Source organism: Halichoerus grypus, chromosome 6, assembly GCF_964656455.1.
Source record: "Halichoerus grypus chromosome 6, mHalGry1.hap1.1, whole genome shotgun sequence".
Lineage (NCBI taxonomy): Eukaryota > Metazoa > Chordata > Mammalia > Carnivora > Phocidae > Halichoerus > Halichoerus grypus.
The window spans coordinates 97,373,975-97,391,404 of NC_135717.1; the positions used below are offsets into that span (position 1 = coordinate 97,373,975).

Below are 17,430 nucleotides of genomic sequence, written 5' to 3' on the forward strand. Positions count from 1 at the left end.
CAAAAGACAACCGACAGAATGGGAGAAGATATTTGCAAATGACATACCAGACAAAGGGCTAGTATCCAAAATCTATAAAGAACTTAAACACCCAAAGAACAAATAATCCAATCAAGAAATGGGAAGAAGACATGAACAGACATTTTTCCAAAGAAGACATCCAAATGGCCAACAGACACATGAAAAAGTGCTCAACATCGCTCAGCATCAGGGAAATCCAAATCAAAACCTCAATGAAATACCACCCCACACCAGTCAGAATGGCTAAAATTAACAAGTCAGGAAACGACAGATGTTGGCGGGGATGCAGAGAAAGGGGAACCCTGAGCGCTGTGAATTGTGTAAGACTGTTGAATCACAGATCTGTACCTCTGAAACAAATAATACATTATATGTTAAAATAAAGAAGAAGATAGTAGGAAGGGTACAATGAAGGGGGGGAATTGGAGGGGGAGACGAACCATGAGAGACTATGGACTCTGAGAAACAAACTGAGAGTTCTAGAGGGGAGGGGGGTGGGGGGATGGGTTAGCCTGGTGATGGGTATTAAAGAGTGCACGTATTGAATGGAGCACTGGGTGTTATATGCAAACAATCATGGAACACTACATCAAAAACTAATGATGTAATGTATGGTGATTAACATAACATAATAAAATTAAAAAAAAAGAAAACCTAGCCCAAGAAAACTACAAGAAATGAAGATAAGTATTTAAAAATGTTTTAAATGAAATATTAGAAACAATCTCAATGTCAAATGGGAATAATCAAATAATTATGGAACATCCAGATTGTATTTTTCACCCATGAAAAAACTATTTTTTAAGAATATTTAATGGTATGGGAACTTGTTCATGATATAAAGCTAGGTGAAAAAACTGGGTAGTAATGAAACATTTGTGAAAAGGCAACCTACTGAATGGGAGAAAATTATATATCTGATAAAAGGTTAATATCCAAAATAAATAAAGAGCTCATAGAACTCAATAGCAAACAAAACAAATAAAATTCAATCCAATTAAAAAATGGGCAGAGAATATAAATATTTTTCCAAAGAAGACATACATTAGGCCAGCAGGTACATGAAGAGATTCTCAGCATCACTAATCATCAGGGAAATGCAACTCCAAACTACACACACCGACACAAAAAAACCCACAATGAGATCTCACCTCACACCTCACAGAATGGCTATTAACTAAAAAGAGAAGAAATAACAAGCATTGGCAAGAATGTGGAAAAAAGGGGACTTTTGTGCACTGTTGGTGGGAATGTAAATTCGTGCAGCTATTATGGAAAATAGTATGAATGTTTCTCAAAAAATTAAAAATATAACTATCATATGATCCAGCAATTCCACTTCTGGGTATTTATTAAAAGAAAATGAACACACTGGCTTGATATAGGAATATTAATATCAGTATCATTGATATATGAACCCCCATGTATAGCAGCATTTTTTACAATAGCCATGATATAAAAACAGCCTATGTCCATTGATGGATGAATGGATAAAGAAGATGTAATGCACACACACACACACACACACACACACACACACACTGGAATATTATTCAGTGATAAAAAAAAGAATAAAATCTTGCCATTTGTGACAATACAAATAGACCTTATGGGCATTATACTAAGTGAAATAAGTCAGACAGACAAAGACAAACACCATATGATCTCAATTATATGTGGTATCTGAAAAAAAAAAAGGAGAGAGAGAAACAAACAAAAATCCAATCTCATAAATTCAGGAACAGACTGGTAGTTGCTAGAGGCAGGGATAAGGGGTGGGTGAAATAGGTGAAAGGGGTCAAAAAGTACAAACTTCCAGTTATAAAATAAACAAGTCATGGGAATGTCATGTACAGCACAGTGACTATAGTTAATAATACTGTCCTGCATATTTGAAAGTTGCTAAGAAAGTAGGTCTTAAAAGTTCTCATCACAAGAAAAAAATTTTGGAACTGTGTTTGGTGATGGATGTTAATCAGACTTACTGTGACTATTTCACAATTATATACAAATATTGAATATTGAATTGTACCCCAGAAACTAATATGATATTGTATGTCAGTTACACATCAATTTAAAAAAAAAAGAAAATATTTGTATAAAAATCTAATGTATGCACATATCTGTATTTATAGAAAAAAAAGACTGGAAGAAAATTTATTTATGTATTAATAGTGGCTATTTCTAGGTGATGGAATTATAAGCCATTTTAATATTTTTATACTTTTAAAGAGCATTTTCTACAATGTTCTTATTATTTACATACTTAGAAAAATATATTTCATGTATAATATGTGGAAATATAACTTAAAAGTTTAAGGTGATATTATCCATTTACATAACTGGTGTAATACCAATGTGTAAAGAAATATACTTGTTTGTTGAGTATAAGCAAGTATCATTTTGGCATTCAGTATATGAAAGATTAACAAAATCCTTTTGTCTTCACTTATTTATATTTCAATGATTCTCAGATACACACTTTGTATATTTTAAACCCTCTGAGTCTTACAATGAATACTGTCTCAGAGTCAATGAAATATTAAGGTTTATGCCAACCCTGAGTTTGTCCTCCAGCCCTAGTCACTTACTTATAGATGCAGAACAGATATCCTGAGTGTAGATCTCACTTTTAAAATTCAACATGTATAAGGTGGGGTTCTGCATTTTTCTCATTTTTAAAGCGTTATCACTCAATCAACATTCTAAGTTAGAAATATTAACAACATCCTCAATTCTCTTCTCAACTACGCATCCTCCTGAATGCATTGTATCAACAAATCATGATCATTTTTTCTCAAAATAGCTTTGTTTCAGTTTTAATTTTAATTAGTCAAATGTATTTCTGCAATATTATTATGTTCACATGAGTAAATAGTCAGTAATTAGAAAAGGGTATGCAGTGAAAGATCTCCTCTGAATACTATTCCTTCAGAGAGAACTACAATTATTATTATTATCATACTCTTGTAAACGTAGATTCAAGCATATGCCAGAATATTTCTGTACTAGTTTACCAGAGCTGCTGTAACAAAGTACTACAGATTGTATGGCTTAAAGAATAGAAATTTATATTTATTGGCGAGAAGTCCAGGACTAAGGTGTCAGCACCTCAGCTCCTCCTGAGGGCTATGAGGGAACGAGCTGTTCCAGACCTTTCTCCTAGGCTTGTAGATGGCCCTCTTCTTCCTGTGTCTTCATGTCATCACTCTCTACACATGTCCAAATTTCCTCTTCTTATAAAGACAGCAGTCATATTGGATTAGGATTCACCCTAATGGCCTCATTTTAACTTAATTGCCTCTATACAGACCGTATTTCCAAGTACAGTCATATTCTGAGGTACTAGAAGTTAGAATTTGAACATATGAATTTTTAGAGGGACACAATTCAACCCACAACAATTTTCTTCACACAAAGGACACCGTAACATAAATGCTGTTTTAGAGTATGTAGGGAGACCTCTTGTTCCAGCCTCCCTTCCTTATCTCCACTGACATTTTTCATCTTTTCATGAATTGTTGTAGCAACGCGGGGCCTGAACTCACAACTCTGAGATCAAGACTTGAGCTGAGATCAGAGTTGGCCACTCAACAGACTGAGCCACCCACGCACCCCTGTAGCCATTTTTTTTTTTTAAAGATTTTATTTATTTATTAGAGAGCAAGCGAGAGAGAAACAGCATGAGAGGGGAGAGGGTCAGAGGGAGAAGCAGGCTCCCCACTGAGCCGGGAGCCCGATGTGGGACTTGAATCCCAGGACTCCAGGATCATGACCTGAGCCAAAGGCAGTCGCTTAACCAACTGAGCCACCCAGGTGCCCCCCTGTAGCCTTTAATAGAACTTCCTGTCACTAATTTTTCTCTCTATAAGTCTATCCTCAAACTGGTACCAAAATTATCTTCCTAGAAAAACAAATCTATCCATGTAACTATGATTTTAATAATCATTTAAATACCTCCACTTGTTCCTCATTGTCTTTGGAATAATATGTCAATTCATTCTTAAGAATGAATAAGGTCCTGGGCGCCTGGGTGGCTCAGTTGGTTAAGCGACTGCCTTCGGCTCAGGTCATGATCCCGGAGTCCCGGGATCGAGTCCCGCATCGGGCTCCCTGCTCAGCAGGGAGTCTGCTTCTCCCTCTGACCTTCCCCCCTCTCATGCTCTCTCTCTATCTCATTCTCTCTCTCAAATAAATAAATAAAATTTAAAAAAAAAAAAAAAAGAATGAATAAGGTCCTTCTAATTGTGATCCAACCTTCTCACTTCCTTTGTGCATCCTAAATTCTAGCCACAGTGACTTTTCAACATCCTCCACAAAGGACACCACCCTTCACAAATGTCTTACCTTGGCCACTCCCTCTCTAAACATTCATTCTTCATGTTCCAGGTCATATGCCTTGTTCTTTAAGACTCTTATCCTGACTCTCATGGATAACAGCTGTTCCCTTCTTTTGGAACCCACACAGTGGATATCTTTATTATACTATTTAATCATTACATTATAAATCTTATTTTCACATTTATTTCCTAAAGTCAGCAGAGATAGCTGTGACAGCAACAGCTGTAAATTACCAACTTTTATACCCTCATTACCTACTAGGAGACCTGGCATATAGTAAATTATCTAAAATTTTAATGAGTAAGTCACTTCCCTTTAAACTACTCTCAGGTTTAGGAATGCAATATAGCCAAGAGAAGTGGGGATATGTATTATCTTACATGAGTTATACAGAAGTTCTGGTTTTGGCTTAAGTGAGTTGAGCCAAGGAACTTAAGCTTTTGCAAAAGAAATTTTCCCCACTTTTATAAAAGTACTAAATTAAGATGGAGTAAACTCTATGGCTTCATCTCTAAATTATCATGATCTTCACAATAATTATCTTCCAGTGCATGGGGAGGGTCCAATAAGTGGTCTATGAATATTAGAGAAACTAGTTAAGAGTCATAAAATATCCTAGACTTTAAGTGTGTGTATGTGTGTATGTGTGTGTGTGTGTGTGTGTGTGTGTGTGTGTGTAAACATCACTGGAAAATCCAGAGGCCTCCCAAACAAAAAGAGGAGCTACTGTTTCTTCACATAGATTTAAGATTTTTAAGAATCTTACACGTATACAACACTATGGGGGCACAATCCTGTATCTATGGCCTAGGTCAACCAGATTCAGATAGCTAATGGTATGAGTTCATGTTTGTGTGTGTCACTGATAATAATTTATTTTCATGTTTCATTTCTTTGCACTCTTAAGTGTTTTAATCTATGCTAGTCCTGCTTCAATTCCCCTGAATGAAGGATTATTGAAGTAAGAGGCAAATATATTGTGTTTCATGACTGTAGGCATGGTAATCATCTGAGTGACTGTTAGAGTCCCCCAGGTTCCACAGAAGTACAGGTCAGAACATTCCTTAGTGTAAAGAAGACACAAGACATGAAAGAAGGGCATCAGCTTCAGTCATCCCTTTCTCAGTAAGAGATATCACCACCCCTATATTGTTACATCCTTTCATCTTCCTCGTTTTCCATATTTAATTCATTGGGAATCCTATTAACCCGAGAACATAGAAATTAGCCCATGAGTCTCTATCTCCAGTACAAACTCTTAATTCCAGGCCATCATAATCTCTTGCCTTCACTACTACCAATTGTTTTCTAACCATTCTACCTGCTTCCACTTCCTCTCCTACTAGAAGCTATTCTTCAAGCAAAAGTTCAGAGTGATCCATTTAGAAAAGTAAATCAGACCATGTCACACACCTGTATAAAATCATGTCATAGCTTTACCCCGCACATAGAATAAAATCCAAACTCCCTACCCTAACACAGCCCTGAATGATCTAGCTCTTACCTTCTCTGGCATCATCTCTTCCATTTCTCTTTTGTAAAAGTGCTTCAGTTACATGGCCTTCTTTGAGTTCCTCCAATACCAATACACAAAGTTCAAATGTGTTCAAGACCATTTTTTAAAGTTGCTCCCATATTAGGGTCTTTGTGCTCCAATTGTTTTCCATGGAAAAGTCTTGTCTTAGATCAAGATTTCTCAATCTTGGCACTGTTGACATTTTGGACTAGACAGTTCCTTTTCTGGGGACTGTGTCGTGTAGCATCTCTGGCTAGATGCTAGTAGCACTTCCCACCTAGTTATAACAACCAAAAATGTTTCCAGACAATGCCAAATTTCCCCTGGGAGAGAACCACTTCAAATGATGAACTTTTCCCTTTCATTCCTTTTGCATATACCCGAAGAGTTCCTTCTATGTCCCTCACACTATTCTAGGTGTTGGGGATATCACAGTGTCTAGGCCAGACAAAAATGTCTCTGTTTCAGAGAGCTTACATTTAAATGGAAAAGATAATAAACTATCAGATCCAACCAGATAATCATTTAAATGCCAACTCCTCAGACTGCCTCCCTTGAACAATGAAATTTAGGAAGCCACCATCTCACTTTCAGTCACATCATTTAATTTTTATTCTGTTCATAGTAGTTAACACCATATGTTGTATTTTATTACCATAGTCATTTATTTATTGAATCCTCCATAGAATATAAACTTTATGATAGCAGAATACTAGTTTGTTTTGTTCGATGCTGGGAATCCAGCAACGTAGACATCCCATCACAATTTGCTAAATGAATAAAGTAAATTTCATAAGAACAGGGAAAAGTCCTTGATTGACTAATAATGTACAATTCTATGCATAAGGAAAACCCTCATCAGGATTACTCAGATTGAAAATGGTCTTGAACACATTTAAAATTATAAGAAAAATATCTGTGGAAGCTGACATTTCCCCAATATTGTTTTATTCCACTCAAATGAAACAGATATATGGCTTGAAATTAAATGATCAAAATCAAAATAAACTGCTAAGAGTTATTATACAAATAAAGGAAATGTAAGAGTAAACTCATTCAAGAAGAAGGGGAAAGGCCCAGAATTTTGACACTAAAAGTAAACTGGGGATTATGTTTCTTCCTTCAAAAAACTTACCAGAAATTTAATTCTTTGTTACAAAGCAATGGTCAATCTTTGCAAGGGTTTTTTTTCTTTTCCCCTTTAATAATTGGTGTTACTTAGCCTATTAGTGTTAAACTTTGGATAGGACTTGACTTGTTTTAATTTTTTTAATGAAAATATTGTTGTTCTCAACTGGTACTCCTCTTGAAGAACCTAAAAATAATTTGTTGTCCTGCCTTTAAAAATTCTGCCTAATGAAAGAGGCTCTACCATACTGTAAGCTTTAAAAGGGCAGAAATTCATCTACTCTACTTGCTACCATTCTATCTCTAGAACATAGCACATGGCCAGACAGCAATATTTGTTGAATGAACTAAAAATACAATGAATAAAAACTAACTTAAGTTAGTCTAAATGTACAACTAAAGCTTCTTTCAGTGGCACTCTTACTGAACAAGAGAGAAAAGGCAGACTCCCTCATCAAAGATATTAGTGGCATCATTCTAATTCATTAAAGGAGTATTTGTTCGGTTATCCAACTTATAAACATCTATGAATTGGTCTTTTTCATTAAGAACAAATTTAATCAAACTTTGATAAAATTTAGCTACCTACCCTTTACTGCTATATAAATACCCTGAGAGGTTAGAATCAATTAAAATTATATAAGGAATATTATTATTTATTACATGACAGAATAAAGTAATTGATATTCTATTATACACTGCCAATATTATACATATTCTTACCTTATAGATTTCAATAATCATTTTGAAAAAACAGTGGTTTTTGTTCTTTTGCTTTAAGATCTTAAAAAGAGGCCTTTGGCTTGGATTTAAATATATCTCCTATAGGAAGCTTTCAGTTATAAGGTAACTGACATAAGAGTGAAATGGAACATTTGACAAGTAGCTATGATCTTTACCATTATTATCCTATGGTTGATGCTTTGCTTCTGAGATATTATAGACAAGATGTGTGCATTATCACTTTTGTAGTGAAAGCAAGGGTTGTTCTTATTCCTTTTTTTTTTACTCTATTCTATTTCTTATTACAAATATTTACCTTTAATGAAAATTATAATTTTACAAATTTTTCCCAAGATTATTCCACCTACCTCCTTGGATATTGTTTTTAAAATGTAAAAAACAGTTGTTGCTTTTTTTTTGTTGTTTAAATCACATCAACTTTGCCACATTTACAGACTTTAATGTTGTCTATAATAATCTTCTCAAAACATGGCATTTTTAAATTGTCATCCTTTCATCAAGTACAAACTGGGTCCCAAACTTTGGGCCAATGGCAAATTAGTAGTATACAAGGGAAAGGTAAATATGTAAATAAGCTAACAATACAAAACAGTGTATGTGTGCTAAGGGACAGATCTAAGCATAGAGTAGAATATCATGACTGCCTCTCAGAGGGCGCTGCATCCAGCTGTGTTGGGTCTGGAAATGTTTTCAAGTTTTAAAGGATTTTAGAGATCATCCATTCCAACTTTACTGAGGAGAGACTGCCAAGCATCATGCAAAGAGCACAGGCTTTGAAGACAGGCAGGATTAGGTTCACATCTTGACTCTGTCACAACTAAAGTATGTGGTTTTGGATAATTAATCTCTCTCTCTCTCCTCTCTCTCTCTCTCTGTTTCCACTTCTTCCTATGTAAATTGGGAATAAAATGACTCTGTCACAATAATTTTGTAAGGAAAATGTTTACAAGGTGCCTGTACATAAATGGGCATGTAATCAATAGTAATCTGCAACTGTTTTTTAAGTGAGCAGATGAGGCAATAAACCAAAAGAGTTAAACTGATTTCCACAAGTCCTTGGAAGAATCACAGCAACATGACACCAGTTTTTTTTTTTTTTTTTTAACTACACCATGCTTCCCTAGGAAGAAAAATAGTCATTTAAAAGAGGAGAGGGTTTTAGGTTAATTCCATCATCTAATAATCTGGATAGTGTAAGCTTTGGAGTCCATATCTACGAGAAAAAAAATAATGGTTTTAAAATTATTTCAATTTTATTTTTTTAAAGATTTTATTTATTTATTTTTTTGACAGCGAGAGAGAGACAGCGAGAGAGGGAACACAAGCAGGGTGAGTGGGAGAGGGAGAAGCAGGCTTACTGCTGAGCAGGGAGCCTGATGCAGAGCCTGATGAAGGGCCCGATGCGGAGCTTGATCCCAGGACCCTGGGATCACGACCTGAGCCGAAGGCAGACACTTAACGACTGAGCCACCCAGGCACCCCAAATTATTTCAGTTTTAGAATCTTCACATCCCTTGCACGAATGAATACTCATTAAATGAATGAATGTATTTTTAAATGAGAAAAAAAATATTGAAGAAGGCATATTTTTATTTTCAAATACAGAATCAGATTTAATATGTAAGAGTATCTGTTTAAAACATGCATTATTGGGGTGCCTGGGTGGCTCAGCTAGTTAAGCATCTGATTCTTAGTTTTGACTCAGGTCGTGATCTCATGGGTCATGCGATGAGCTCTTCATTGGGCTCCGTTCAGTGGGAAATCTGCTTGAAGATTCTCTCCCTGTGCCCCTCTCCCTATTTGCTCTCTCTCTTTCTCTAAAATAAAATAAATAAATCTTTTAAAAAATGAAAAATAAAAAATAAAACATGCATTATTAAGTACCTTCTTTGAAAGATATATAAAACTTCTTAATTCGTGAACTAGATCATCAATACAGAAATCAATGAGATCCAATGTCTGACCATTCTCTTTCCATCACTTGCTCTGTTTATACACTGGCATAAAACCTCTGGCATTCTGGGACAGAGCAAGTCACTGATGGGCAGGAAACATAAAGTCACTTTTTTGTCACTTTGACAGACCTTGCCAAACCTTATATGCTGTGGACCAGTAGTCTTTCTTCGGTTCTCACAAAGTAGTTTTTTTAAAAAAAGTGAACACACGACTCATAAGCAACTACAGAGGAACTATAAAACAAGCTTAGTAGATTGAAAACATTAAGCATTCACTTTATTTAGAAGTAAATGTCTATGTGTTATGTACCTTCTTCACAGCTGACTCTTGCATTGAACACGTTTCAGAGGCAACAGTTCCCTCAAAAAATAATCAACATTTCCAACCCTTTTATAAAAATGTGCAGGCATATATTTTAGGTTAATGTGCAAATGAAGTAAGTCACAAAGTCAGTATGAGCAAAGCATGCGATTCTTAGTTTTTTTGATTTTAAAAGAAAGGGTTTAAAACAACTCTCAAAGTGACAAAAACCCTTACGTAACTAAACGGGGATTTTAGTTTCCATGTTTTAAATTTAAAAATTCTAAGGATCCCTTACTAGATTTATTACCTGGACCAGGTTCTTATTCCATGCCGATTTGTTTACAAATCGTCTAATGTCATTTAAACGGAATTATCTCTTTCAAGCCACATACTGAATCCACATCTCTTTTATCTCAAAATGTTACGTCACCTAACAGAGGATCTACTTTAACCCACATGTGGGATCTAAAGAGCATGTATATATCATGAGTTCTAAGAGGCCAAAATATCACCGAATAGGTTATTTCCTCGAATCTATTACTGGCATTCTAGAGCGGTCTGGTGTTTGCCTTTATGTTCCATCTTCTAGAAAGAACAAAATTATAGCTTTCAAAAGAGCCAATTTTTTATTATACCAACTGCAGCTGGCATTTTTCTTAATACCGGATACAACATTTTCCCGGCCTAAATTAATGCATTCTGAGCAGGGTCAGAAAGGGTCTACCAGAGATACCAATGGCAAAGAAACCAGGCTCTGAAGAATTCTTTATACAAGGCAGGTGGCAAAACTGATTTGGGCTTATCTGAGGCACCTGGACAGAAAACCTCTCAGACAACGCCCTGCTTTTCTAACTTCACCAAGATAGAAATATTTGCGAGAATTCTGCATGCAGATTTTTTGGTCACAATTCTACAAAAAAAAAAAAAAAAAAAAAAAAGTCCGTAAAATACAAACTCTTGCAATGACTTTATTGAAAAGAAAATGATCTGTTTAGATGAGTCAAAGCTGCCACAGATCCCCAGATACTGTGCTCAGGTGAAGTGCCAATGCAATGACCTTCAGTGTAATGGAATTTCATGCTAGCTAAAACAACGTGTGACGGCCCCGTTGCCAAGGGGAGAGCAGGCGTGGTTTTGTCCCCCTCTCGGTAACTATGAGGCTCTAAGAGGTATTTCTTCACCTCACACAACCGTTACTCAGTGCTTCTGCTATAGATAACAACAAAAAACCCCGCAAGCTGACTGGTCCGCATGAGATAGCTGACTGGAGAAGAAGAAATAAGTCATTTCTTCCGGCAGCTCATCAGCGGATACACATATATTGACGGTGGGCCAAGCTTTTCAGTCACACAGTTGCGTTTGGCAAAACTGGATCTAGTGTCCTTTTTGGATGTTTTTTAGAGGGCTGTTTTGAATGTAACTTTAAAACCTAATTACTTCACATTTCCAAGGTACCAGACCATAAAATGGTATAAATTCTAACAGGCAAAATAATCTAACATGAGAAATAATTTTATGCTTTCAGAAGTGGGTGACCTTTACTAACCCACATTGTTTCTTGAAAAATGAGATTGACTTTAAGTGGATATGACAACTACTTATGGATAGCTAAAACATCCAAACCAAATGCTATTTATTTCCCCTATTTTTAAAAGTTTATCATTTTAACTTTTTAAACAGTAATAGCAAGAAACACTTCTTTGAACTTTGCCAATCTGTAATATTAACCTTTGTCCAAATGCCCTGAAATTAATTCACATGCAGCAGCTTGAAGCCAGTGCTTAGGAACTGAGCTCTGCTCTCCCTTGGCTACAGTTTTAGATATTAAGAATAGGTGCGCTCGTGCTCGCGCACACATACACACGACACACACACACGCACACTCATTCACTCACATGTTTTCTGGAACTAATTAAAAGTTAAATGAAAACTGACCAGTGTAAACAGAGGAGAAAAGTTTCAGTTGACAAGACTTGGTAAATACTGTAAAGGCAGTATCCGTGCTAACATATGCAAAGAGTGTATTAAACATATTATTCTCGATTATCGCTAATCATCTAATAGTTGAATGAGTTCATATTTCCAGATAAAGAAAAGCTCACACTTATTCTTGCCTACCTCAACCCAAAACGGTGCGCACATACACGAGACTTACACCTTTATTTGCTTCATAAAAAAAAAAAAAAAAAAAAAAAAAACCCTGCCAAACAGCTAAGCCATTGTTCTCACATAACTTCTTCTGAGGTGGCATGAAAACCACATTCCTGGGCATGGCATAATCATAGTGTCTGACCCCCCAAGAACCATTAAGTCAAATTCATTTACCCCCAGAGGGCTACACACTATTGTATCCTTTCCACTTTCTAGCCACCTATGAACAATGGAGAGTAATTGCAACTGTCACGGGCAGTCAGTAGGAAAAGTAAGCCAGCGCTATTTTCCCAGTTTTCTGCCAAACCTATCCAAGCACCTAATAACCATGCCCCCAACCAAAGAAAGATCCACAGTTGCTTTTTAAATGCATCAGAAAACAGCTTTTTTGAATAGAACCAGAGGACAATCACCAAACTTATGCTCTGAATGTGAAGCTTAAAAAACTCAAAATTAAAGACGGAACTTCTTTTGACTGTACTACAGCTTCCTGAACTAACCCCACAGGCAAGCCTGAAAGGCGAGCGGAGCTGCTTTCCTCCAAGCTTATCATCACTGCTGTGGCGGCTTTTAAGTCTGACTTGTGAAGAAAACGAGGGAGGGAAAAATGTTTGTCCTCCAATGGAATGAGATCACAAGGCTTGGAACAGGCGGTCTTCTCTGTTCTACTCTCAGTTTTCACTCAGGTCAGAGGAGAATAAAGAACCTTGGAGAGAACACATCCTCTACCGCGGGTGCAAATGGGTTAAAAATCCAACATAATAATATAAAGGATCTGCTGCCTCGGAAGAGAGATTTCTCTGTTCTCTTTAAACTTGGTCTTCAAGCTCTTTAAGACATACAAATTATTATCTGTTTGAATTTGATTCCATTATAGATTTTGGTTACTGAATGTGTTGATTAGCACCCATTCTTTCTCTCACCATCAAGGCCTACTTAATCATAACCTGAATATATGTAAACTTCAAGTAGAATGGATGAAAAGTGAAATATTCAGTCCAGCATTTTCTGGAAGTTTCCAAACGCTGAGATGCTAGTGTCCTGCCTTTCTGCAGGATGCTTCAGTGTAGCAGGGCCATAAGAAAGACAATTGCCTTTTTCATTGGGAGAACATGTGCGCATACATACATATGCAAAAAAGTTATTTATACACATATTTCTACATGTATATTAATATAAATCTGGTGATATTTTAAATATATTCAGCTTCTACCAAAAAATATAGAGTAATATATAACGAAATATTTTAATATTGATGAATAAGTAGTATTTTTTTCTCAAAATTAATTCTTTAGAACTCAGAATCAAGTGTGCTATTGGCAACAAACAGAAAACCATAGACTGCCTACTAGGCTTTGAGAAAACACACATTAAAATTAACTGAAATGACCATTTGATTCTATTTTTATATGAGGAATTAAGCCCTCTCCCACTGTTATTAGTAAAAGTTTATTAAGATATGAATATTCAGTATCATGAAGTCCATACAGACTTTTTCTCTTAGTTGTTTGTAATGTCTGATTCAAATAAAACCAAACCAAAAATATTGCTCTCATTAGTGAAAAACAACCTTTATTAAGCTTTCTGCATTCATCATTTCTGGTTTTAAATGTAGATTATGTACATTCACACTTCTAATATGTAGAATGTATAAAATCATCATAATAGGCAGTTTTTAACCCTGATATAAATACATTCCTACTTACAAGGTAAATCATTTAAATTTTTTTTTTTAAATGATGAAAACCAAAGCCTTTTGAAGATACAGTGGGGTTATTCTGTTAAAATGACATTCCATTTATCTAATAAGGCACAAACAAAGAGAAAATAAGAACCCTGACACATCCACTTTCAAGCTAGAAGGAAGAAACACCAAAGACAGAGAATACATGAGGCAGGAGGGGATGGGGGGAGAAGCACTGTATCACTGTTATATTTCAAAATATAAACTTCATTTTCGTATATTTTGGATCAAAATAATTGCAAATATATTACCTTTTATTTCACCAAAGTTCCCTGATCCCATTGCAAGAAGTTTGTCTTTCCAGTCCTTTGAGAGTAGCTTTTCAATACTGGGGGTTTCTAAGTAAAGAAAAAAAAAAATGTAAGCAAATCAACACGACTATCTTTACAATGCAGCTCATTAAAAGTCTATCTGCTAAAAATAAGGCCATCCCTATCCGGGCCCCAGTTCATAATGACTTCATCAACAAACTGATAACGGGGGGGGGGGGGGGGGGGGGAAGAATGTGTTTTGTCACCTGCTGTTTCAAAATCATTAGCTTTTTCTTCTTGCGGAACAAAGCCGTACTAATTCTTTATGACAATGGGTACATATAAACCTGCAGTTCATTGTTTTTCAATTTGGTGAACAAATTCCTGCTATAATAGATGCTTGTCAATTTCAGGGTGTTAGTCTGCAGTCAAAAAATAATTATGTTGATAAAATGCAGAGCAAAAAAAAAAGGCAAAGAATTAGCTCTTAAATCTGCTACATGTAATTATATCCCTCTGTGTGTTTACAATTACATCCACTTTATAATATGTGTTTAACATCGTATGGTGGTAAGCACACTGTGGAAAGATTTGCCAGTACCATGAACACTAAAAAAAAAAAAAAAAAAAAAAGTTGGTATAAAAGAAGCTTTACAAAGATTGCAAAATCTAGAAAAGTGAGTAATGCCTATAATGGAAACCTATTATTTGCTTATTTCAGATTTGTCTCACATTCTTTTAAAATGCCCAGTATTGAGACAGGGCACATATATTTTAAAGAGCAAGGTTATGCTTTAGTCTGATATTTGCTTCTATATATCACATGGTTTTTGACCTCTTCTTTTGTGTTGAATTTTAATGTATAAGTAAACATAAATGCTAATAAAACTCCCAAACATTAAACTCAATTCCAAACAATGTAATTGTATATTCTTGTCAGCATTTAGATGGGTACACAATTACAATGGCTTTCAATCCCACGATTAGCACTGCATTCAGTTAGAAAATGGAGTGTACTAAAAGATAAGTGTCCCAGTATGCTCCATCTAAATAACAATACCCACACTTAGTATCTGGATCTAAGACATACACTGCCATTCTCCACATTGGTGTTTATGTGTATTTGTGTTTGTTCAGACATTTGTTTACCCCCTACTAGGAGCATAAAGGGAGTACATGTTAACTTATCAAAGGGACCGTCTGGCCTAGAGACCATAAGATTATTAGAAACTGGTTCATTTTCCCCACAGTAAAATGCATTTTAAGGCGTCATCATCATCTTTGGCTAATGCTATCTACTTCTCTCAGGCCTCCATCTTACAGCCATTGACTGTCAGAGTCACAAAGCCCTTGTGGAGTTTTCAAAAAAGTAGAGGTGAAATTTCCTTGGAAAAACTGTGACAATAGGGAACGCTTTTTTTTTTTTTCAGATATCAAAAACTTCTGGAAAATAAAATAGTGAATCTGTATGATTACTGCTTTACATGGTCTATGGTCTATACATATGGTGCATACACACACACACACACACACACACACCTACCACAATTACTGTGTACACATTTACTATGGAATTTACTACGGAATGTGTAAGTTGTATTTTTTTTTCCTTTGTAACAAGGTATCTCCACTTCTTACATTTTAAGGAAGACAGATCCTAAGAAATTGCTTTTACTTTTTCTTCAAATATCCCTCTTTCTATACCATAGTGGTTTTGAAAATGGTAATGACAATTCTGAGTAATAAAACGGCTTAAATCTCTTTGTACTGTAATCAATATTTCTGTTCATTGAGGCTTTCAAAGTAACTTTAAAATACTTCTGCACGGATTTCCAATGTTTCTACATTCCCAGTAAACACTTCATGAGCGAAATCATTTTTTAAACCTTATCAGAGTAGGTCAAACAAACACCACTGTTTCTTTTTTCCAGCACTCCACAAAAATTCTTGAGTAGCATGTAAACAGGGTACAGCCAATACGGTATTTGCAATAGAGTACTGTCAGTCATTAAAAGCTAACAAACCTTTGCAAAGCAGGAATGCAGCAATAGAAATCCATTGTGCACTAACAATAGGCCCCTGAACCTCCCGGCACCAAAAGCAGACCATTTTACTTTTAAGGCTATTGTCTGCAAAGTCCATGACAAAGCTTTTCCCCTGCAGCTAGACAAAATATTCACTGTAGTGTGCTCATAAAGAAACAGAAGTCTTCTGTCTAAGTTGCAGAGTTAAAGTAACAGCCGCCAGATTTCTGAAACCTGCAGAACATTCCTGGCCTCTTTATTAACTTACATAAAGATAGAAGGCTCCTATACAGAGCCACTTTCTTTTTTTTTCAAATACCTGACATATATATATATATATATAATAACTTCTTTAAGACCAAATAATTTGGAAGATGTAAAATGAGAAACATATCTAACTCGGGGATGTCATGTCTGTGGATGAATACAGACACTAATATTTGCAATTTGGGTGACGTATATTTCAGATTCAGTAAACAGTTATTGAGCAGCCTATGTGCCAGGAACTATGTTAGATGCTTTTACCTGTCTGTATTCTCTCATTTAATCATAGCAAAAACCTGAAGACTCAGATTGTGTTATTATATCCATCACACAGGTTAAAAACAAAAGCAAAAAGAAAAAAAACAGGACTTGTCTGAGGTCTCACAAAATGTAATGGGCAGAGTTGACTTTTTGAAGTAAGGTTTTGTTTTTTGTTTTGTTTTTTTCTGTTTTTTTGCCTACAAATTCCGAACTCTCTTGTCAACAATGAAATGATAATGACAGCTACTATTTTGAGGGCTAAGTGCTAAGCAGTGTACCAGGTCCTTTACATGTGGTATCTCAAACTTCTCATAATAATCTTCTGAATTAGATATTTCCCTAAGCTTTGGTTTCTTAAGTGGTAAACAAAGGCACCAATATCTAATTCAGAAGATTATTTTGAGAAGTTGCCCATAGGGAGCTAAGTTCAACCTACTGGATCCCAAAGTCAGGGGGACCAAAAGTGTATCATTTCACCCACTTCACTTCTCTATCTGAACTACTATAAAATAAAGAGCTTTAAGCAAATCCACGTCCAGTATTCCTCCAATGGCTACTGTTGTAGCTTGTCTCCACTGGTCATTCATGAAGAGGTGGTTAAGAAATGATTTCACCGTGGATGTTAATGAAGGCAGCGAATGATGAGTTCACAATGGTCATAATGAACACAGTGGATGCACGGGTACTAATGACTGAATTTCTCTGAAAATGGTAAAGAACCCAGAG

At 35.7% G+C, this 17,430-nt stretch overlaps 1 protein-coding gene across 16 annotated transcripts in view; it reads right to left on the minus strand.

The window, feature by feature from the left end:
- The window catches only part of SOX5 (SRY-box transcription factor 5), a 1,003,105-nt gene that overhangs the window by 204,203 nt on the left and 781,472 nt on the right, over positions 1-17,430 (minus strand). For all 16 annotated transcript variants that reach the window (XM_078075751.1, XM_078075750.1, XM_078075752.1 and 13 more), the window contains one exon: positions 14,156-14,242. In XM_078075751.1, coding sequence (XP_077931877.1) covers positions 14,156-14,242 — 87 coding nt within the window. The remainder of the gene's footprint in view (positions 1-14,155; positions 14,243-17,430) is intronic.